General features: G+C 38.6%; 1 protein-coding gene across 5 annotated transcripts in view; it reads right to left on the bottom strand.

Moving 5' to 3' along the window:
* The window catches only part of LOC127447540 (RNA-binding motif, single-stranded-interacting protein 1-like), a 108,503-nt gene that overhangs the window by 73,961 nt on the left and 10,211 nt on the right, over positions 1-24,331 (bottom strand). The window contains exons 1-2 of one of the 5 annotated variants that reach the window (XM_051709499.1): positions 20,880-21,022; positions 19,353-20,720 (exon numbers count right to left, since the gene is read on the bottom strand). The exons of 1 other annotated variant lie outside the window; for it this stretch is intronic. In XM_051709499.1, coding sequence (XP_051565459.1) covers positions 19,353-19,385 — 33 coding nt within the window. In that variant the 5' untranslated portion in view covers positions 19,386-20,720; positions 20,880-21,022. Of the gene's footprint in view, positions 1-7,468; positions 7,804-19,352; positions 20,832-20,879; positions 21,035-24,331 lie in introns of those variants that run through there. 3 more of the 5 variants (XM_051709496.1, XM_051709498.1, XM_051709497.1) reach the window with 3 other exon arrangements.

Raw genomic sequence — 24,331 nt, 5'->3', positions numbered from 1 at the left:
ATTGTTTAAATATACTGTCAATTTTTGTTTTTTGTAATTAAACAAAAACTAAAAATGCTACAGTAAAAAACAAAACAAAAAAATCTGGATGGTAGTTCCCTAGTCTCAGCCTCAGAGCTCACCGCCCACAATTTGTTCTGAAACAAATGCATATAGCACGCAAATCTGGAAACCGCTTTCTTGAACCACTTAGCGCAAATCTGACTGCATGGTTCGATGGAACTTCCGTGAGTAGATGCACACACAGTATGGATTATCAGTCCGCCTGCAAGCCGAGTTTTGTTCACAAAGTTCCGCTTTGATACAATGAGCACATTTGAGGATGAAATAATCAGATCATTTCCCAAGTTTACCAGTTTATTGAATATTTTAAAGATATTCAGAGTTTCGTTTGAGGCACGCAACAGAAAGTAAAGCGGATATCCATGAGCAGAGCTGCATTTTCTGCTTTGTCTACTTAGTTATGTCTATGAAATTCTCTGTAATGAGGTTTTATGTGCTGTACATTCTGACACTCAACACATTTTTTGCAATTTTCCAGCATTGCTCACGGTGACTCCCACGCCTTATTATTTATTTCCTCATGTCATGAGACTAGTAGTTCCCTTACAATGTATGGGGAAAAATTATATTTTATTTAACAAGACAATCCATGTAATTGTACCTTAAAACATTGTAAAAAAAAAAAAAAAAGGGGGGGGGGGGAGGGGGGAGTATGATTTACCTTATCGTTAATGGAGAAAATGTTTATAGATTTTGTTTAAACCTTGTACAAGGATGCAAGATGGTGCGGACAAGGATACAAGATGGTGCCGCGGATGGCAGCCTTGATAATAATTATATTTATCACACATTATACATTTGCACATATACAGTGAAATTCTTTTTTTTCACAGTGCAGGGTCAGCCATGATACGGCGCCCCTGGAGCAGATAGGGTCAAGGGCCTTGCTCAAGGGCCCAACAGTGGCATCTTGGCAGTGCTGGGGCTTGAACCCCCAACTTTCTGATCAGTAACCCAGAGCCATAACCACTCAGCCACCACTGCCATCAGTAATCAGTTTTACCAGGGACGAACCTCTGAACATTCAGCAGCACATAACAGACAATCTTTTCCCGGTTTTTGACTATTCTGACCTTCTTCTGGACATTTTAATCAGAGGCGCAACTGTGTTGTTCAAGCGCGCTATGAGACGCAAGCGAGGGAAGCGAGCCGGTGCACTGGACAAGCTTCGTCAGCACAGCTTTCGAAGCCTAGTATTCATCTAGCGAATCTCCACTCTCTTCCTAACAAAACGGATGAACTACATTTCCTCGCCCGTACAAACAAGGACTTTTCAATCTCTGCTACCTTGTGCGTCACGGAAACCTGGCTGAGTGAAGCCATTCCGGACAGCGCGTTACGTCTGCCTTAATCTTAATCTGTCTACATTAATGAAAGTTGGTGTACAGATGTAACAACGTTAAAGATGATGTGCTGTCCTAATTTGGAAGCGCTCTTTATCAACTGTAAGCCTTTCTACTCGCCGCGGGATGGTCAGTGTTGATATTTCTCCACAAGCGTGTTTGATCACAGCGCTGCAACAGCTGGCTGATCAAATCACAGAAACTGAACAACAATACCAGGACCCACTTATTATAATTCTCAGCGATTTTAACAGAGCCAATCTCACCCGTGAACTGCCAAAATACAGACAGCACATTACATGCCCCACCAGAGACAGAAATATACTGCATCACTGCTACACAACATTAAAGGATGCATATCGCTCTGTCCCTAGAACAGCTTTGGGACTCTCTGATCACTGTCTGGTTCATCAATCTGGACCCCACTCACCCTGCCCATTACCTTTTTGAACTGTTGCCTACTGGCCAACGCTTCAGAGCACCAGAACCGTCAGGCACAGGAACAGTTTTTTCCCCCAAGGCTATCCATCTCATGAACAGTTGAAACTGCTCCATTGAGCAATAACTATGTGCAATAACAGCTTAGTCTATTTATATTTATCCAACATATCCTACTTCTTCTGCCATTACATTCCCTTGCACTGTATATAACAGATGTGTATTTCTATATATACTTTATTTTCTATTCACTTTTTATTTTTATTCTCTTTTTTTTTTATTATTATTATCTCTGTCTTGTTGTTGTATGGTTTGTGCACTGGAAGCTTCTGTCACCAAGACAAATTCCTTGTATGTGTAAGCATACTTGGCAATAAAGCTGATTCTGATTTCAATGCCTTAAAAGTTCCATTAATGATAACTTATTTTTGAGGGAAAAACAAATTCCTGGAAATTCCAAAATGCATTTTTATTGCATTTACGGCTCTCAGTAGACTATATATATTAAATAAAGATTCTAAACAAACAAAAAAATGTATTTCATTAATTCATATAATTTCACTGATTACAACAAAATGCCTTTTGTAACTAAACATTGTCATATGGGCTTCAACTAATGATTATGTTTATAATTGACTAATCTAACCATTATTAGAACGATTATTCGACTATTCGGGCGATTATTGCAACGATTAATCATTAGCTCTTAACTGATTATTCAGCTTGTGCCTGAGATAAAAGGTTGTATTAAACGTGCTTACTAACAATAAAGAGGACAAAATCATCTTTTAAAAATACCTCTAAATGACATTCACTGAATTAAAGGGAAAAATACTTTTTATTAAGTTTAATTCAGTAAAAATAATCCTGTTGTTATCAAGTGTTTTGTCTTGTCTTCCATTTAAAATGGTCTAAAAATCCTTAAAACAAGATACATTTACTTGAGAAGCAACGTATAAGATATTTAGACTTGCTTTAAGAGAATAGATCTTAAATATAAGTGTATTTTGTATACAAGTGTATTTTTTCAGTTGTTTATACTTCTGCGAGTGAAGACAAAATATACTTATATTCAAGATCTGTTCTCTAAAATCAAGTCTAAATATCTTATATGCTGCTTCTCAGGTGAATGCATCTATTTTAAAGGATTTTTAGATATTTTCAAATATTTAAATATTTAATATTATATTCAACATTCTCAGATAATATATATATATATATATATATATTCTGCAGTATAGCTCCTAAAATAAATGTACATTGTTTTAAAGGAGTTTTAGATATTTATATTGGAAAACAAGCCAAAACAAAAACAAATCAAAAACGTATTTTGTTGCCGTGTATAATGGGGTGAAGACAACCCTCTCTCACCTTTCTGTTCACTTCAGTCCATCTTTAACTCACAAAAACAAACTCTCTCTTATTAATAAAGCTGCATATGGCCAATTTTCTTCACGATAAGAAATGCACAGTGACACATATATTATGATTCAATAAGTCACGAGCCATCACGTTATAATCTAGCTGCATTAAGCGTGTGCGCTCGAGGGATGAGTGTCCCGTGACAGAGTGTGCCTCAGCTGGGTGCAGTTTCAATCTCTCCCCCTTAGATCGGGACATTCGGTCAACTCATAGAAGAGGCGCTGAACGCACAGAGAAATTACAGTTTCCTTATTATTTGAACTTTAATAAAGCTATAATGCATTAAATAGAACTGCATTAAAGATGTAACGCCGGGGTGTTTCCTTTAAAGACGCTCGACACGCAAGTTTTGCTTCAGTGGAGCGGCAGGTCTAGCTCCACATATTCCGCAACGAGAGTGCTTCTGTTTTTACTTCTGATTTTGTAGAATTCCCTCACACTTTGCGATCTACATCAGCTGAAGCTGTTTGGAAAGTTTCGAGTGCATCTGGACTGTGATCTGTGTAACTCTTCCTCTCCTCGGTCAGTAGTGAACTGCAGTGCTGCTCTCACGTGTCATCATTAGAGTTTAATGTGATCTCATGTTGCGTTAAATGACATCAAACGACTATTCAACAACGAAAATTTTTGTTGACAATTTTTTTTATTGTCGACGTTGTCATTGGGAATTGGAATAAACTGCCTGCACTGTGTGTTTTGCATTGCAGATTCAAAAGAACCGACTCATAGGTGTCATTAGTTCGGGAATCAGACTACACTGGTCGTGCTGTGTTTTGCACTGTAGATTCAAAAGAACCGACTCATTAGTTCAGGAATTGGATTAAACTGCTTGCACTGTGTGTTTCGTGCTTTAGATTTAAAAGAATTAGCTCTGTAGAATCATTTGTTTGGGAATCTGACTACACTGGACACACTGTAGATTCAGAAGAACCGGCTCATTAGAGTTATTAATTCCAGAATCAGACTTCACTGGTCCTGCTGTGTGTGTCACGTTGTAACTTCAGTAACGGGGCAGCGTTATCGCTCAACTGCACCATAGGAAACACTATCAGAGTATTTTAGTATGGTGTTTCATCCGCATCGGCACAATCTGAGTGAAAAGTTTAATTGAAAAATATATGTATTTGAGAATTTTTTAGTATTTGGTATGTCCCCCCACCTTTCGCATGCACTCAAGCTGGCATGAACTCCACAAGTTTGTGCAAAATTTGATTATATCATGTAATCTCGCATGATTTGAGAACATTCCAAAGAGCCTCTTGTGTGCTTTAATAAGGGAGGTCAACATCTGGTCAACATTACCAATGTGCTTACATTTGATCAGTGACCAAGAAAAAGAGTCAAATCTTTTTGCGTCGAAAAACTTATCAAAATTCTAAAACTTCGATGAATTTCCTTGTTTAAATGAAGCAAAATCACACATTTTCAATGTGGTCTAAGACTTTTCGATCCCACTGTATAAATATATTTTTGGTCTGCATAACAGCATTCAAGGTCCAAGAAAACGGAGTCTTTCTGTCATGCCATGACTTCATCTGTTTTTAGAACAAACCTCTCAAAAACAAAGCAAAACATCTCATCTGACCATTGCATCATAGAACAGTCTTCCAAAAAGGAAATGTGGCATTAACTGGGCCTACAAATGGACAAAGAACATCTTTGAGGAAAAGAAACTAACGTTTCCCCTGTAAGGTCCTCTTCCCCGATGAAAAGCAACACATTCCCAGAGTGGAACTGGCTTTTCTTAGGAACTCAAAGCCTGTTTGTAACGCACATCTGTTTGACTATTCAGCTCGGCAGGGAGAGTCTGGCGTCTTATCAGAGCACCACAGACTCAGTCAGCCCATAATATCCGTGCTGGAAATACACTGAACTTCCAGTAACCGCCCTCACCCTACTCAGCGTGCTCGGCGGTTAAACCGGGCTATGAATATATGCATAATCCTCTTGAGTGACTAGCAAGCCCGCCCCCCTTTTCAATCAAGCAGTCAATCTGTAACCGTGCTGCTGATAAATCAAATTTCATCATTAGAAGATGCACTAAAAGCATGCAATTCGCAACACGTAAATCATCAAGGCTTCCGCAGCTTGAAAAGCAACACTAATTCCATTGTGATTCACTGATACGGTCACCTGGTAACATCTGAACTCAGAGTCACCTGCAAAAGGGTGAATGTCACGAAAACTTGTCCAGGATACATTTAACTTCAAAATCAGAAAAACTAAGAAATTATGTTTTGCATTAAGAATAATAATTCTATTTTTGGAGCATTTCGATTTTTTTGCCATTGTGACCATGGCCATGGGGGGGGGGCATTGACCTTTTAGATTTTCCTTGTGCCACTCATAAACTTCTGACACCCACCTCCTCCTTCATTGAAGAGAGAACCACTTGCCCACCCTTAAGATCCAAATGCCCCCCAAAATTTGCATCTTCCCTTCCCTTCATTTTCCCTGATTGTGGCATTATTTTCATGACGATTAAGCACATTTCCCCCAAATTCTCACCTGTAAAAGGGTGAGTGTCACAAAAACATGTCCGGTGGGTGGGGGGGTGTGGGGGGGGCTTGGTGGAGCACTGCCCCCCAAGATTCTTGTGCCTTCCATAAACTTGTGACACCCCCCTCCAGCTCAAATGAAGAGAGAACCACTTTCCCACCCTTAAGATCAAATATATATATATATATATATATATATATATATAAATAATAATAATAAATAAAATTGCATGTCAGTGCCAGCCCTTATTGTGATATTATTTTCATGACGATTAAGCACATTTCCCCCAAATTCTCACCTGTAAAAGGGTGAATGTCAAGAAAACATGTCCAGGTCACATTTAATTACAAAATCAGAAGAAAAGAATAAAGAAATTATGCTTTGCATCACAATTTTGTTTTGATATTTTTGGAGCAATATGACTTTTTTTTTTTTTTTTTTTTTTGGACATTGTGACCATGGCCGGGTAACTTGGTGGAGCATTGCCCCCCCAAGATTTGTGCCTTCCATAAACTTGTAACACCCCACTCCCGCTCAAATGAAGAGAGAACCACTTTCCCACCCTTAAGATCAAAAATCTATATATATATATAAATAATTATAATAATAAATAAAATCGCATGTCAGTGCCAGCCCTTATTGTAATATTATTTTCCTGACGATTAAGCACATTTCCCCCAAATTCTCACCTGTAAAAGGGTGAATGTCACGAAAACATGCCCAGGTCCCATTTCACCCCAAAATCAGTAATGCATGAAGTAAATAAAGGCTATTTTAGAACCACTGAGATTTGTTTACATTGTGACACTGTTTTCATGGCAATTAAGCATGTTTTCCACTCATTCTCATTACCATAATGCATCCAGATGTGTTTTTAGTGTTTTTGTAATTGACATTCATCTAAATGGTGATTCTCATTACTGTAAGTAAGAGCTGATTTTAACGACATTACCTTAAAATAACTGTAATAACATTATTTTCATTTAAATCAACTGAAATCGAAGGCACTACAACAAATAATAATAAGAATGTGTTATTATGCACATGAAATGCACGTGAAATACATGTATGCTTGCATGCATGCAGTGAGATCAGAGACTAGTTTAATGAAGATAATGTCATTTGAGAGCAAACAGGATGCATTAATTCAGCACTGTGACTTTTGACCATTACAGGTTGGGTTAAGTGGATTAACTGCACAGCAGGAAGGTAGGCAGGGCTGTGAATGGATATTCCCATCGGAAGAAAATGTTGTGACGCGCGTGAGACACGTAAAAACTTGATCAAATACAGGCCTATTTATAAACCGGTGGGACGGGTTTGATTAGGAGGGGGAGGACGAGGTGTGATGATAAAATTGTGAATGAGAGCGAGCGCTTTAACACAATAGAATTAAAAGCTAACATAAAGCACACCCATCGGAGGGGGAAGAAATGACAGCTTTTATTTATTCATTAGTTTCATGGTGTTCTATAAAAGGACACTAGTAGTAGTTTTCCATCTGTCAATCATCGCAAGTGCTGCCGAACGTTCCATTCACATGTTACATTGTTACTGTTATTATAAAAGTGCGAAAACGCCATAACAGTTTCCGCAAACAATTAATTTACGCGAAAAATCTGGAATTATGACTTTAAACCCACACTTCCACACTTTCAACAACAAAGAAGGCCACAGTTAAAGTGAAATGTATACATGTGTACCTGTTTACGATAATGCGACGTCCTCACTGGGTGGCCAGAATTCGCAAAAATCATCGTCAACTAGCGAATCTTCGCCGACAGATGAAACAATTTCTTTCAAATGTTTCAGTCTTGTTGTGCGTGCTACTATCCGAGAGATTAGAGCGTAAAGTTGTATATCTGGCTCTATCAAACATAGAAACCGAGCTGTGATGTCATATAGTCCCGCTTTGACGTATCTTTAAGACCGGGGACCAAAATATATGTTGCGGAAGGATGAACAGCATGTATCCCAGAGAACGCTCGCTGTTGTCGGTGTGCCAAGCCCGTCTGCTCCGCGCAGTTCATTGATCTGCGGTGACTCCTCCACTCAACAACACCTCCCACTCTGGAAGCAACCATTGCACTCTCTTCATAGGAGGGATTTGCACACAGCTAACAGTAAATCAATTAAAAAGCTTTTTTTTGGAAGAATATTACTGATTATTTCGATTGTGTGGGCATCTTTATACATTTCTGTTCACTATGAAAATTGTAAAGAGTTCAAATGTATCGAAGGATACTATGTGACATTTCACTGCCCCCCTTTGGATGGCATTGATCGCCTTCGGCTTGCATACTTCACATTCTTGAGTGAGGCCATAAGGTTTTGTGGTTTATGTTCTCTATGTGCTGATTTAACTGTGTTTGAAAGGAGAAACAAGAAGAACTGTAACTGAGATAATAATAATAATAATAATAATAATAATAATAATAATAATAAAATGCCAGTGGTCTATTCCTGTTGACAATAAGTTAACAAGGGTCAACCTATTGTTATGCTGTGTTATTAAATTGTAGAAGAGCTTATGTAAACAGACTTGGGTGGAAGATCTTTGAGTGCAATAGACCTTTTTCACACTCCGGGTTTTGGAAAGTAGAAGTAAACGTTTGCTGGGTAAACTTAGACAGCGATGAATGGGAGACAACAGCAAAAATTATTTTCACTTACCCATTTGCTCCAAGAGCAAAAGAAAAAATCCACTATTATGTTTGAATGACTTTCAATTCAAAAATTCAAAAAAATTATTATTTTTATTTTATTTTTGTCATTCTTCATAATCCCTAAATGGTGATTCTCATTACTGTAATACAGACATTTTTAAAATTATAACAGTGTGTATCCATTTCTCCACTTTAATTTTAATTTTTTGTTGTTGATTGCTTTACATTAATTGTAAAGCCACCTTACTATCTTCAAGGAAAATGCTTTATGGATTTGGTCAACATCTACAGGGACCTGTTAATATACAGGAATGCATCATATTAGTAAAACTCCTATTTTCATTCAGAGAAATGAGTTCAACACAGTGGTTCTATAAATGCAAAGGAATATAAATAGATAGTTGACATATATAATTATACATTTGGCAGGCGCTTTTGTCCAAAGTGATTTACAGTATATTCAACTTGAAATGTTCAAACCCATGACCTTGTCATTGCCCTAATAGTCGACTTGAAATACTATTGGAAAGTTGACATATTTGTGAAATATGACATAAATGTGTTTCACACCGCAGGACAATTTAAAGAAATATTCCAGGTTCAATGCACTTTCCCCTCCTTTTCTTTATAAAAAGCAAGAATCTGGGTAACAGTGTGGCACTTACAATGGAACATACTCTGTTTGAAAGGTATAGCCACAAGACATAAACAATATGCGTGTTTACATGATTTTAGTGTGATAAAATCACTTACTAACCTTTTCTGTGTAAAGTTGTAGCTTGATGATAATGTCAACTAGAGATCGACAGATAGTGGATTTCAGGGACAAAAAAACAACAAAAAAATAATTTTGGTTCATTCTGAGCAAAAATGGTAAATCTGCTTCTCAGCCAAAACACAGTAGCATCAAATCTGTATTATTGCATCATATCTAACAATAATTCAGTGAAGACTTGGAAACAACTGAGAAATGTACTTTTTACCTCTAGTAATGTTTTCCTTGTACCTGGATTAGCTGTGCGTGTATATGTAGTAATTATACATAGTTGTTAATAAAGGTCTTCATTCACAGAATGCGACATCCACAAAGTGCAATTAGGCAAAGAAATTTGTGATGCAGCAGTTTTCTTATGGATCAAAGCACATGTTTCATTTTTTCAGGCAACAGGAAGTGGTGTAGTGCCAAAAATAACTGTGATAAACCCTTTAGCCATTGGTTTCATTAAAAAAATATCAGAACGAAATTAAACGGTTATAACCGGTTACCTGCATTTAAAAATAACGTTTTCACTCCGGAACAATTGAAAATCACTTTGTTCCCGTTTTCGGTTACGTTCTGCAAAAATGTTTGTTCGTTTATAGTTTTTGTTTTTGTTCCTTGAACCGTTTTTAGTCCCTGGCGGATTTTGCCGATATCGATAACTAAGGTGGTGGGAGAGGCCGATAACCAATAAATTGGCCGATAGTAAAAAAAAAAAATTCTTTACTAATGCGGGCAAAGTTTTTTTGTTCTACCAAAATCCCAATAATAACCAGAAAAAAATTACAATTTGTTGCATAACATGGGACTTTTAAGTATAAACAAGCCCAAAACACACCGGGGACTCTTATTTTGACATGACAAAATTATGAAAAAACTATCTGCAACTATCGGCATAGATTTTTGCAGATAACCGACAGTTCCAAAAAGCATCGGTAATCGGTAAAACCGATATATCGGTCTATCTCTAATGTCAACAAACCCTAAAACCCTAACATTACCGTAAAAATTGTTTTAAACAACTTTACAGCTCAAATAATACACAAGTTTTAACAGAAGAATTAATGTTAGTGCTTTTATAAAATTATAAGCTTCACATTTCTGCCTTCAAACCTTCCAAAAATTGGCCCTATTCACTCCCATTGTAAGTGCCTCACTGTAACCTTGATTTTTACTTTTTTAAAGAAAAAGAGGGATGACTGGAAATTAATTTTTGTGGTAATCAACAATATGCCACAAATGCTGTCGATTCAGCTAAACTGTTATGGAACCCGGAATATTCCTTTAATAAAATAAACCAGTTTAAGGACTGAAGACATTCCTTCTGAAATGAAATCTTCCCATGCTGGTCTAGGCTGGTTTGTGCTGGTTAGTGCTGGTTTGGTGCCAGTTTTTTGCCAGCAAAACGTAACTGGTGAAGCTGGTCGACTGATATGGTTTTTCTGGTAATGCTGCGGTTAACCAAGGAAGTCTGAAAGGGTTAAGCTGGTCAAAAAGTCTTGTTGGAACACCAGCATTCAAAATGAAAAAAATATTTTTTCAGCAGTGATGCACATTCATTTATACATTCATCTAAATTTAAACCTAAAATCTTGATATTAATCACAAAATAAAAATGTCTGTGACCACATCATGCATCGATTATCCATTGCATTCTATACAGTATATTTAAACACCATGCAAGTCATGTCATCTTATACATATATAACAACAAAAATAAATGAGAAAAATAATTATAATTTTATTTATTTCTCAAAAGTGCTTTCTCAAAACGCATAACAAGTCATGTCTCTCTCTAACACACTCTCTCTCTGAGGCTGTGGTGAACATGCAGCACCTTCTCTAATCTAAACACTGCATTTCCTGTTGTCTTCTTAAATAACTTCCCCTGAGCTCATCATTTTCGATTTCAGCCCGCTGTTTCGAATATACATTTGATTTTAGGAGCACTGAAAACACCTTGTGGTATCAATAATCCCCAGCTATGCCCAAGCGTGCTGAGACAGCAGTCTTTTGGTGGATAGTTATAATGTAAATAGGTCATTTACATTCCCACCGAGTGCATGGAGTCTTTGCCCTTGGAAATCCTCTCCTTTCCAATTTGTGACAGCGGCTTAGATTAAAAATCACACTGGAAAACATAAACTAGACATTTTGTCAAAATTGAGTTATGACCAAAATCGGGTCTCTTAGACTATCTGGGTTTAGCTCAACTATGCTGGGAATGAAAGCAAACAGAGTGAGACTACTTTATAATCTACATACAGAATCTGAAACTAACTGTTGTATAAACATATACAGTACACAACAAAATTACTGATGTTATTGTTTGAATTGATTATCAGTGGTTTTGCGGTAATTTCCATATCAAACAGATTAACCATTTAAAAAATATATATTAAATAAATTTTACATCACTATCACCGATCTGCATGCATTTTACATTAACATAAGTGTCTGCATAAATGTATTAGAGTAAAACTATTCATCTTTTCTTTAAGATGTAGTAAGGTATAAGACAACAGAAATATTTTGCCGATAGAAAATGGGTGGTAGAATGGATGAAACAGAAATATTTATACTTGAGTAGAAATATAGTTAAACACTGTACTTAAGAATAGTGACAAAGTATGTGTACTTCGTAACTATAAACTCTGTGTATAATTTCAACGTATAGGGACATATTATGTACAATGTTACAATTAGATTATGCATTATTTACAGTTGTTTTTTTGTATCTGATGTTGATTTGATTTTATAAAGCCATAATTGTAACGACTAAGAATGTATTCCTTCATTGTTACAAATTGAGAATTAATAAAATGTTTCACTTTAAGCACTTAAATGGATTATGTTTTTATCTAATTACAAAAAATATGACCTCACAAAGGTAAAAATGCCCCTGAAAATCAATTCCATGAGGCAAATAAGGAATTCCCTTAAAGGGATAGTTCACCTAAGAATGAAAATTCTCTCATCATGTACTCACCCTCATGCCATCCCAGATGTGTAACTTACTTTCTTCTGCTGAACACAAGCATAGATTTTTAGAAGAATATTTCAGCTCTGTAGGCCCATACAATGCATGTGAATGGTGACCATAACTTTGAAGCTCTAAAAATCACATAAAGGCAGCATAAAAGTAATCCAAGTGACTCCAGTAGTTTAAGTCTTCAGAAACGATATGATATGTGTGGGTGAGAAACAGATGAATATTTAAGTCCTTTTTTACTAAATCTCCACTTTTACTTTTGGCATTCTTCTATATTTGTTTTTGGCGATTCACATTCTTTGTGCATATCACCATGTACTGGACATGGAGGAGAATTTATAGTAAAAAAAGGACTTAAATATTGATCTGTTTCTCATCCACACCTATCATATCCACTTCTGAAGACACGGATTTAACCACTGGAGTCTTATGGATTAATCTTATGCTGTCTTTATATGCTTTTTGCAGCTTCAAAGTTCTGGTAAACATTCACTTGCATTGTATGGACCAACAGAGCTGAGATATTCTTCTAAAAATCTTTGTTTGTGTTCAACAGTACAAAGAAAGTCATACTCATCTGGGATGGCATGAGGGTGAGTAAATAATGAGAGAATTTTCATTTTTGGGTGCACTATTCCTTTAAAACATCAGTTAATTTGTGTTAATTACTCAGTGTTTAGTTATGATTTCCTAGGCCTAGCTTTGCCACTTTGCTCAGACATTTGGATGTTTTCAAAAAAGATGAATTGATATGGATTGTAAATGGTTAGGTAGATGGACGGGTGGAATAAAATGCTTCTCTCCTCTCAAAGGACACTCAGGGTCATGTTGTTGACCTTTTCGCACCTTTCGCAATGCTGTGTACATGTTTTTGAGTAATGGTAGCATGTCACAAGCAAATGAACGAATACAACGGGCTGACTCAGCAATAGTCAAGGGTCAGAATGCGAAATTAAACGGGAGGACAAAGGAGGAGCGAGAAAAGGACAGTCATTTTAGATCATTTTAAAGGAATATTACAGGTTTAATACAAGTGGCATAATGATATTCACCACAAAAATGTATTTAGACTCGTCCTTCCTTTTCTTAAAAAAAAAAAAAGAAGCAAAAATAGAGGCAACAGTGAGGCACTTACACTCGAAGTGAATGGGGGCGAATTGTTAAAATACTCTGTATCAGTTAAAGGACAGGCAAGGAGGAGGCGAGAACTGGCAGAACAGTCAACGTAAATTTTAATGTCAAACATAAACTTAAAACAACATAAAACATAAGACGAACACATACACCATGGCCACGTGTGTCTCTCTCTCCCAATCCGGCATCTCCGGCTGCCCCTTATCTCGCTCTCCCGCTGATCAGCTGATTCAGCGCTAGCCGTGATCTAGCACGGCCATGCCCTCCTCCTCGTCACATACTCACTGTTTTAAAAGTATAGTCACAAGACGTAAACAATATGTGTGTTAGCATGATTATAGTGTGATAAAATCACTTATTAACCTTTTCTGTGTATTGTTACACTTTTACAACTCAACGTCGTGAACCATGTAATCCCGCAAAAATGACTATTTAAACAACTTTACAGATCAAATAATACATTAGTTTTAACAGAAGAATAAATGTAAGTGCTTTTATAAAATTATAAGCTTCACATTTCTGCCTTTAAACCCTCCAAAAATTGGCCCCATTGACTTCCATTGTAAGTGCCTCAATGTAACCTTGATTTTTGCTCTTTTTAAAGAAAAGGAGGGACGAGTCGAAATTTTTTGTGGTAATCAACATTATGTCACAAATGCTGTCGATTGAGTTTAACTTTTATTGAACATGGAATATTCCTTTAAAGCAGCGAAATTATTTTGGACCCCGCAACAGATGTGGGTATAAGGATCTGATATCACATTCAAGGGCTCCTGTTTTTAATAAATAATAAAAAATAATAATATATTCGAAATGTTAAAGGTGATTTTTCAGTGTTAAAATACTTTCTCCTATCCCACTTTAATATGCAGATGCAACTATAATTAAGTCATCCGTAGGTTGATTCCTGTGTGGCTCTGTGATACTCTCATAACATTGCTCAGTTTGTTTGAACAGCCCAACCAACCAAACACTGGCTCAACCAAGGCCACAAGTTGTGAGACGGGGTCACTGGACTATCCATTTGTTGTTTACCCATTTGTTTTGGTACTAAGTTAGGTCACCACTTCATATCCAATGTCAAATCGGTTGAGAACTAGTGGTTTAGAACAGCAAGGATGTTCAACAAAATCTAGGACCTTTAGACCTACATGGCAAAAACAGAGGAAAGCAGGCCACAAATCAGTCCTAAATGATTCAGTATGACATGATACAGCTGTCCTTGCTGCATGTGCAGAGAAAATAAATGAAGAAGAAAGCTTTAGCCTCCCCCACACGCTATGAGAGCTGTTATATATCACTCTAACCCACCAACGTGCCAACTCACACACATGTGCATAAATCCATTTCACACATACTGTATATTGTACACACACTGACAGACACATGCACATTTTTCTGTTCCATTTACATTTCTGCATTTGGAGGTGAATTCAAGGTACACATTTTATAAACTTGTGTGTCCCCTGGGAATCAAACCTTTGACCTTGGTGTTGCTAGCATGTTAACTTCTTTTACATTCTGACCCGCACCATCCCATTGTTAAGGCCAAAGTGTACTTAGTTTTTCCGAGACGGCACTTCTCGCGCACAGTGAGCGTGATGCAAATTTCGTCATCGGCCCAGTGCGTACGGACTGTTCGCGTGCATGCAGCCTACTTTCTCTAAACTTGCAGACAGTCCACGTCTGTGCATGTGCCTTGAGTTGACTATAATAGAGAGTATCACAAAGCAGTTGTTGAACACATCCATATGGTCTTGCGGACAAAAGAGCACACTTTGTAAGGTTCGCTCGATTGTCCATGAGACAGGCGGAAATACTAAGTATTCCCTAGCCTTTACCGACCTGTGCCCTACGAAGAGGTGTAAAAACTATAACTGACAATTTAACAAGTAAATGTAGTAAAATTATTATATAAAAAGAGCATAGCAAGATATGATGCAACAACCAAAAACGTTCGTCTGACACATATGTACATACACTAACAATTAAAAAAATAGTGCACACTGAGAACAGCCCCTAATTCTATTTTGGACAGATTGCAAAAATAAAGAATAAAGCAAAAAATATATTGATCTTTTACCCTTGTGTTGTGTTCAACAATTATATTCAGAGTTGGTAAAAACATAAAAAAGGTGAGATAGCTATGTGTTATATATTTTCTCTCCCCCATGTTTCACAGGTGAAGCTGGCATGCATGATCAGTGTTTCCATGGGAACATTGATTGTTCCCAGGGGAACGCTGATCACACCACTAATTAGCATGCTAGCAACACCTGGTTCTCCTCTAATTCACTCCCTACTTAAACCCTTTGTGTTCTCAGTATCGTTGCTGGATTATTGTTTGATGTGAAGTAATTGATCAGACACTCTCTGCCTAATTAGTCTTGTCTCGTGTACCTGTTTGGTTGCCCGTCTCTGTCCACGTGTCGGGAATGTGATTACCTTCAAATCTTCTGGCCGTTATTCTCTGCACCTCACTACGCTTCTATGAAGGATTCCTACGGATCTGCTCCTGACTTCCACAATGCACACACTTGTCTACAAACACACTCTTCACAGATCTGCCCATTGTGCGATTATGGCGCACACTAATTCACAAGACTCCTTCCCTTTACTGCAGCCAGTGCAAGTCTCCAGTCTTCGCCAGCACAGTTAACATTATCATTTATTGTAAATAAATCCTGCTTTTGGGTCCCTTTGTCTCGCTCTCAGACAGAATAATCTAGCCAAGTATGGACCCAGCAGAGGAATCTACTCTTTGCTCCGCCCTCTCTCAGCAGGGAGCCCTGCTGGGACATCAACAAGATCAAATCTCCGCATCTAATCGGGCTCTGGAGATGATGGCTTCGCAGCTCGCTGAGCTCACCGCAGTTGTTCAACAACTCCGCCCACCCTGGTGCTGGTCCCTCTCAGGAAGCACCCTCACCGACTCCAGCATTTCCACAAGTCCCTGGATGTTCAGAGGCTCGTATCACTCCTCCAACCCCTTATTCAGGTGAGGTGGGATCCTGTAGCACATTCCTTCCACAGTGTTCCCTGTTCTTCACATTATAGCCCTCTGCTTTCCCGTCGGAGACGATGAAGGTGGCGTGTGTGATCACACTCCTCACTGGAAGGACCAGTGAATGGGGGACTGCCATGTGGGACAACACACATCCTTGTTGCACCTCTTTTCACGCTTTCTCCATGGAGCACCGCCGAGTTTGAGTGCTCGGCTCACGATCTGGAGGCGGCGAGGGTTTTATCCGGACTGTCTCAAGGAGATCGACGAGTCTCATATTATGCGATCAAGTTTTGCACACTGGCTGCTTCTTATGAGTGGAACGACCATGCCATGTGGGACCAGTTTCTGCATGGGCTTTCCGACGACATCCAAGACAAAATCTATCCTTTGGATCTGCCCCCACGTTTCGATGATTAGGTGGATATGGCTATCCGTGTTGACCAATGCCTGGCCCTATGCCGTAGCCAGTAGGAAGGGGGTTACTGGCGAGGGCAACACCTTTGGAAAAAGCCCTCAGACTTTGTACACTTCTCCCGGCCCGGCTGCAGTATGGACCTACCTGTCACACGGTCTCAGCCCTGATGGATTCCGGAGCCGAAGGGAACTTTATGGACATCGACTTGGCATCCAAATGCCGGCTTCCCATGATCCAGTTGGATGAACCTGTCACCACCCGCACCCTCAGTGGCACGCCCCTGTCTGTCATGACCCAGTCCACCAAGCCAGTCACCTTCGTCTCCGGTAGTCATTCGGAGCAGCTGTCCTTTTACCTGATCAAATCTCCATCGGCACTGGTAGTGTTGGGGCATCCTTGGTTGGTAACGCACAACCCACACATAGATTAGTCAACCAACACTGTTCTTGCTTGGACTCATTACTGTTTGTCTTAATTCTGCTGTCTCCCCTGTCCAGTCATGTGTTTCGTTGCAGGATGAACTGGCGGATTTATCCGGAGTACTGCTGACATACCATGACTTGAGGGCGGTGTTCAGCCGGTCCCGAGCCCCGACCCTTCCTCCTCATCACCCGTATGACTGTGCAACTGAATTGCTTCCTGGCACCTCGCCTCCTCGGATGGCTGTATTCGCTCTCGGCTCCCAAGAGGGAGGCCATGAACAGGTATATCAATGATTCTCTGGCAGCCGCTCTCATCCGCCCTTCCTCATCACTGGCAGGGATGGGGTTCTTCGTGGAGAAGGATGGCTCGCTTAGACAGTGTATTGATTATCATGGGCTGAATGACATCACGGTTAAGAATTGCTATCCTTTGCCGTCGATTTCCTCAGCTTTCAAACTCTTGCAGGGAGCATCTGTCTTTATGAATTTGGACCTACACAATAATAATCACCTTTTCACCGAATTAGGAAGGGGGATGAGTGGAAGACGGCTTTTAACACCCATAGGGGGCACTTTGAATATTTAGTTATGCCTTTCGGATTGGTCAACGTCCCCGCTGTCTTCCAGGGGCTCCTAAATGACATGCTTAGAGACATGGTAGATAGTTTTGTGTTTGTTTATTTTGATGATATTCTGATCTTCTCCCAGAATATCCAGTACCACGTTCAGCACGTCAGGCAGGTGCTTCAGCGACTGCTAGAGAATCAGCTGTTTGTCAAGGCAGAGAAGTGTGCTTTTCATGCACAGTCAGTTCCGTTCCTGGGGTTCATCGTTTCTCCTGAGGGAGTGTACATGGACCCTGCTAAGGTCAGAGCCATCTCCAATTGGCCAACCCCAGATTATCAAAAGGCATTGCAGAGGTTTCTGGGGTTCGCTAACTTTTATCAGAGGTTTTTTAGAAATTACAGCCAACTCACCGTGCCTCTGACGGATCTCACCTCCACCCGCACTGACTTTTGTTGGTCCCTGAGGGCTGAGGCCACATTTTCTAATCAATGTGGTTTCTGACAGAGGCCCCCAATTTTTGTCATGTTTGGGCAGAATTCTGTCAACAGCTGGGGCTACTGTGAGTTTGTCCTCTGGGTTGCACCCCCAGACAAATGGGCAAGCAGACCGGGCAAATCAGGAACTGGAAAAGACCCTGCACTGTATGGCCTCCCATAACCCGTCTTCTTGGAGTGATTATTTAGTCTAGGTCGAGCACGCCCACAACTCCTTGCAGTCATCGTCTACAGGGTTATTGCCCATCCAGTGTAGCCTCGGTTACCAACCCCCTCTGTTCCCCGCTCAAGAGCCCGATGTTCAGGTCCTGTCCATACATGCATTTTTACAGAGGTGCCGACGCACTTGGAAAGCCACCAGAGAAGCCCTCATACGGACTGGCGCTCGTGTTAAGAGGTCGGTGGACCGGCACCGGGCTAAGCCCCCAGCTGTGTGTGCGGGCAGAAGATTTGGTTGTCCTCCAAGGACATTCTGCTCTGACTCCCCTCAAGTAAGCTGGGTCCCAAGTTTATCAGGCAGTTTCCCATCGCCAAGGTCATTAGTCCGGTGGCGGTCCGTCTCAAATTACCACCTTACTTCAAATGTATCCACCACGTTTTTTTCACGTCTCTAAAATAAAACCAGTTTTTAGTTCTAATTTGCATCCCACCACTCCCGTCCCACCTCCTCCAGATCTTGTTGAGGGCTCTCTGGCGTACACGGTTAGGAGACTGATTGAGGTCAGGCGGAGGGTTTCAGTACCTGGTTGACTGGGAGGATTATGGACCTGAGGAGAGATGTTGGGTCCAGGTTCAGGACATCCTGGACCGTGCCCTCATAGATCAGTTTCACCTCCGGCAAGGTAATTTTGCTGGGGACGCCTGGAGGTGTCCCTGGGGAGGGGGGTAATGTCACAGCTCCAGTGAGTATATCGGTTTATTCTGTGTGTTTTATTTTCTCTCCCTCATGTTTGGCAGGCGAAGCCGGCATGCATGATCAGTGTTTCCATGGGAGCATTGATTATTCCCATTGATTTAGCCATTAATTAGCATGCTAGCAACACCTGGTTCTCCTCTAATTCACTCCCTACTTAAACCCTTTGTGTTCTCCGAACCGTTGCTAGATTAGTGTTTGATGTGAAGTAACTTACCTCACTCTCTCTGCCTAGTTGGTCCTGTCTCATGAATCTGTTTGGTTGCCCGTCTCTGCCCGCATGTCGGGAATGTGGTTACCTTCCAGCTTGCTGCACGCTTGTTCTCTGCGCTCACAAATCTTCAACGAAGGATTCCTCGTCTCTGCCCGCATGTCGGGAATATGATTACCTTCAGATCTGCTGGCCATTATTCTCTGCACCTCACTACGATTCTACAGAGGATTCCTACGGATTTGCCCCTGACTTCCACAAGCATACACTCATCTACGAACACACTCTTCACAGATCTGCCCATTGTACGATTACGTCGCACACTCATTCACAAGACTCCTTCCCTCTACTGCAGCCGGTACCGGGATCTCCAGTCTTCGCCAGCACAGTTAACATTATCATTTATTGTAAATAAATCCTTTGAACTGTTCCTCTGCTTTTGGGTCCCTTTGTCTCGCTCTTGCTGTCTGACATATTCATTTACAATGGCGGTCATTTTTGACCAGGAACACAACAGGTGTGACAAAGTGAAATAGAACCATTAAAATTGTAAAAAAACAAAAAAACAATTGTGTGTTCAGATGCCCTGTGTGAACAAAGTCATGGAATTTTATTCAAAAGTTAATCAGTCAGTTTTGACCGCAACACAATATAAGGGTTAAAGTGATGCTTCAGGTTCAATACAAGTGAAGCTCAACTGACAGCATTTGTGGCATAATGTTGATTACCACAATTACATGTTGGGAAAACGTGAATGGGGTAATTTCATAAATATAGCCACATGTATACCATGATTTTAGTGTGATAAAATTGCTTAACCTCATCTGTGTAAAGTTATATCCATTATTACAACTTTGTTGTAACGCCAGTAAATCCCTGATTTTATCACTCTAAAATTATGTTAACATGAATATGTTTACATCCTGAGGCTATTCTTTGTGTGTGTATTTTAATGTTTATGGAATGGCCCCATTTACCATTTTAATTGCCTTACTGTAACCATAAACGAGGGACCTGGCCCAGGGACGAGGGAGGTAATTAACAATATGGCACAAATGCTGTTGATTGAGCTTAAAACCACTTTTTCTACAGTTTATTACGTATTTCATACTGGCACGATAATTGAATGCCACTGAATTATCTAAATTTGGGGGTTTTTCTCAGCAAATATTGATATATGCGATTATATGCAATCAATCGAATTAATTCATCAGTGTGTCATGTGATTAACTCGATTAAATGTTGTTATCTGTAACAGCCCTAGTAAAAACATTTCCCGCTGTTGAACTCTACAGCATCTGAAGCATGCACGTTAAAGTAAGCGTGCAACTGGCCCGGACTGCATTCTCGACATTCTCCTGCCTTCAGCTGTAACTGAGAAAAAATTCAGACTGTAACTTCCTTAAAGAGACGTACAGATCTTTTCTGACAACTTCCTCCCACATTCTTTCTCATTGCTGCCTCACTTCATTTGCACTGTATAAAGAAAATGTTGCAATTTCTGCATTGTTGAAACAGTGCTGCCCTGCCTACCTTCCTGCCTCGGCTGTCGTGCTCGAATCGAAGGCTCCATCTTCTCGGCGGAGGCCACATCGTAGACACAAACAGCAACAGCTGCAAGTTTGTTACTGCTATGAAAGCAGTGTGTTTACATGTGTGCAAGTCTGTCGCACAGGAAGACGCCTGTCTCTTGGCTGCTCAATGAGAGAAAGAGAGAGAGAGAGAGAGAGAGAGAGAGTATGGATGTGTGTGGGGCTATGTTTGGAATGGAATACTAGCTTACAACTAATGCACAAGTGAAACAGAATGCCTTGTGCAATGAACGCATTTCATTGTGGGATACAGTATACTGTGCAGTGTACTAGTGTGCTCTGTTGTATACTGCATGTTTTGGCATGTAGTATGTCATATATTATGTTCATATATCATGTTTATATTTCCAAATAAGTTGATGCTGTTCATTTACTGTGACATACTGATCATTATTACACATCGCTCTGGAATAGATGACACTGATTGGCAAATTGCAGCATTCTGCAATTACAAATTGCTGTATAATGATTGCTAAAATGCTAAATTAACCATTGTCCCAAGCAACAATTGTTGATTGTCAAACAATTGTCAAGTCATTGTTCAATTCCTTTTAGTTATTTATTTGGTAAGTAGCCATGTAATAAGCGGATCCTCTTCGTGTTGTCGTCCTGATAATCACCCTGTTAATATTTATTTTGCTAAAACTTTATTTGCATTTAGTCATTTAGCATTTAAATGTCATTTATTTATTAAAATGTATTATTATTATTATTATTTTGCGACCAGCTGATGGTACATTTTCCTTTATTTGATTTTTATGTATTTATTTATTTATAATTCTTTATTTTTTTCCATTATGTGACATTACAAAATGCTAACCAATTTAGTGGATTTATTTTGTTATTGTATTTTTTTTTTTTTAAGAAAAAAAAAAACTTGTGGAATATAGAAACAAGAAAATTGCTGTGCCAACTTTTATTTATTATTTTATTTTAATTATTTTTTTATTTTTTTTACTAATTAATTTACTAATTATTTGATAGTTGGTTATTTGCATTAGCAAGTGGTTTATTAAAATGTTGTGTAACTTCAGATTGTGATTCACAGAGTTCAAACAGTGTGGCAAAGATGAGAGTGTTACACTCTTTGGCAACTAAAAGCATAAATTAGCCAAAATATGTAATTAATACATCCAGGGAATTTTTTATCAAGACAAACTTTGCTGTTTTGACAAATCTTTGTATGAAAGTTTATAAAAAATAAAAAAAAAGTAAAAAATAAAATAAAAAAAAGTTTAGAATTTTGATAGATAGATAGATAGATAGATAGAAAGATAGATTTTGTAAAATAAGATCCTGAAAATCATGTCTATAATATGATTTTGCATTTGCACGAAACAAAACAACATTTTGCGCAACACTCCTGCGGCCAATGCATGTAATTTAAATTATTACAACGCACTAGACATTTTCTCCAGAGTATATACGGAGACTGAAAAACATTGTCCTCAAATGACGAAAATATGATTATATAACATCTTTTTTGCATCAAAACCTGACTATCACAACATCAATTATGCCGTTGTCTTTTGAAATATTCATATGTAAACTGGTTATCTGCTGAAAATGAGTTTTTATAAATTGCTTTGAGGGAAAGACTGTGACATTGTGACAAGTCAGTTGTGATACTTTCATAAACTCTTCTTTGGAGATTATATTACAGTCTTCATTTCACAGACCAATCAATGAATAAATTACCAGAGATTTTCCTCACTAAAATGTCAGCCTCATTTTGACAGTAGGGGTGGTGACCAAAATCTAACAGCAAGGTATGAGTACATTTATATCACAGCAATGGTATATATCACAATAATGGCTGATTAATTACTTAAATTAATCACATATATAAATATTTGCTGAGAAAGCCCATCAAATAACAATAATTCAATATATAATGATTAAATAATTTTATGCAGTTATATTAAAATAATTATAAATAAAATATATATTATAAAAATAATAATTCAGATAATTAAAATGCATTACATTATTGTGCCAGACGAGTAAAGCATTGAAAAGACAATACAAAAAGTGGCTTTATTTCCATATTATTGAACATAAGCCTATCACTGGCCTACAGTCCACAGCGATCCATTCGTCAATCTAGAAGATAGATAGATTTATTATAAAAGGCTTTTCTAAGACTTTGGTTGCGTCGTGTCATAAACATAGTGTTTTTAGGTCGTTAGTTTTTAGGTTGAAACTTAAAAAAACACGCCATGAGATCCCTGCATTCGGAATTGCGCTCCGTCCAGCTGTGTTTTAAAGCAAGAACGTGTTTTTATCTTGTGCTGTCAAGCAAGCAAGCAAGCATGAGTGTGGTTTGTTCTCGGTTCAGCTGCACGCTGTCTATACAGCTGGAGTTTCGCTTACTGGCCCCTGCTGAAAATAGGTGGTACATCAAGCTTGACTTGGTCCGATGGTAGGAATAATTCTTATTACAGTCCAGGGACAGGATTAATTAGGGTTGTTGAGTTAACACGTTAATTCAGTCTGATTAATTATATAAAAAATAATGTGCTAAAAAAAATGTATGCAATTAATCATGTCCCCAGACTGTAATAAGGAAGATTCCTGAGCTATTCAAGCTTGAAGTACCACCTGTTTTCTGCAGGGGGCAGTAAGCGAAGCTTCAGCTGTATAGGCAATGTGCAGCTTATACAGAGAACAAATCAGCAGCAGACAACACACGAGGACACGCTCTTGCGTTCACAGCTTGATGGAGCGCAAATCTGAACTTAGGGATCTCAAGACGTGTTTTTCTAAGTGTTAAACTACATTTAACTTGACACAGCGACCTAAAAATGGTACATTTATGACACGATGCAAACAAAGTGAGGCGCTCCAAAAGTGCACATCTGACGCAGGTGTACATTGATGCATCCTTAGACAAGCCCTTATAATAAATCTCGGACTGATTGACAAATACAATTGCAAAATGGATTGCTGTGAACTATAGGAAATATATTGTCTTATTTTCAATAATATGCAAATAAATAATATATCGGATTCTAAAGCCACTTTTTGAATTCTCTTATCAATGCTGAACTCCTCTGCTACAATAATGTAATGCATTTTAATTATCTATATCTATATATTATATATTATGTAATTATTTAAACATAACCATTTATCATTACTTAATCATTATATATAGAATTATTGTTATTTGAGGGGCTTTCTCAGCAAATATTTATATATGTGATTAATTACGATTAATTACCATGTAATTAATTCGATTAAAAATATTACTTGATTGACAGCCCTATTAATTATGGTTTTTTTTTGGGGGGGGGGCGTTTTTTATATATATATTTACTCGCACTGAATGCGTGAAATCGTCAGACACTTATCAAAATATTTTAGCAGGAAACTCAATGGAAACTGGTTTAC

This window comes from Myxocyprinus asiaticus, chromosome 10 (assembly GCF_019703515.2).
Source record: "Myxocyprinus asiaticus isolate MX2 ecotype Aquarium Trade chromosome 10, UBuf_Myxa_2, whole genome shotgun sequence".
Classification (NCBI taxonomy): domain Eukaryota; kingdom Metazoa; phylum Chordata; class Actinopteri; order Cypriniformes; family Catostomidae; genus Myxocyprinus; species Myxocyprinus asiaticus.
Note: the sequence above shows the minus strand (reverse complement) of the source record. Positions and strands in the feature narration are given on the sequence as shown.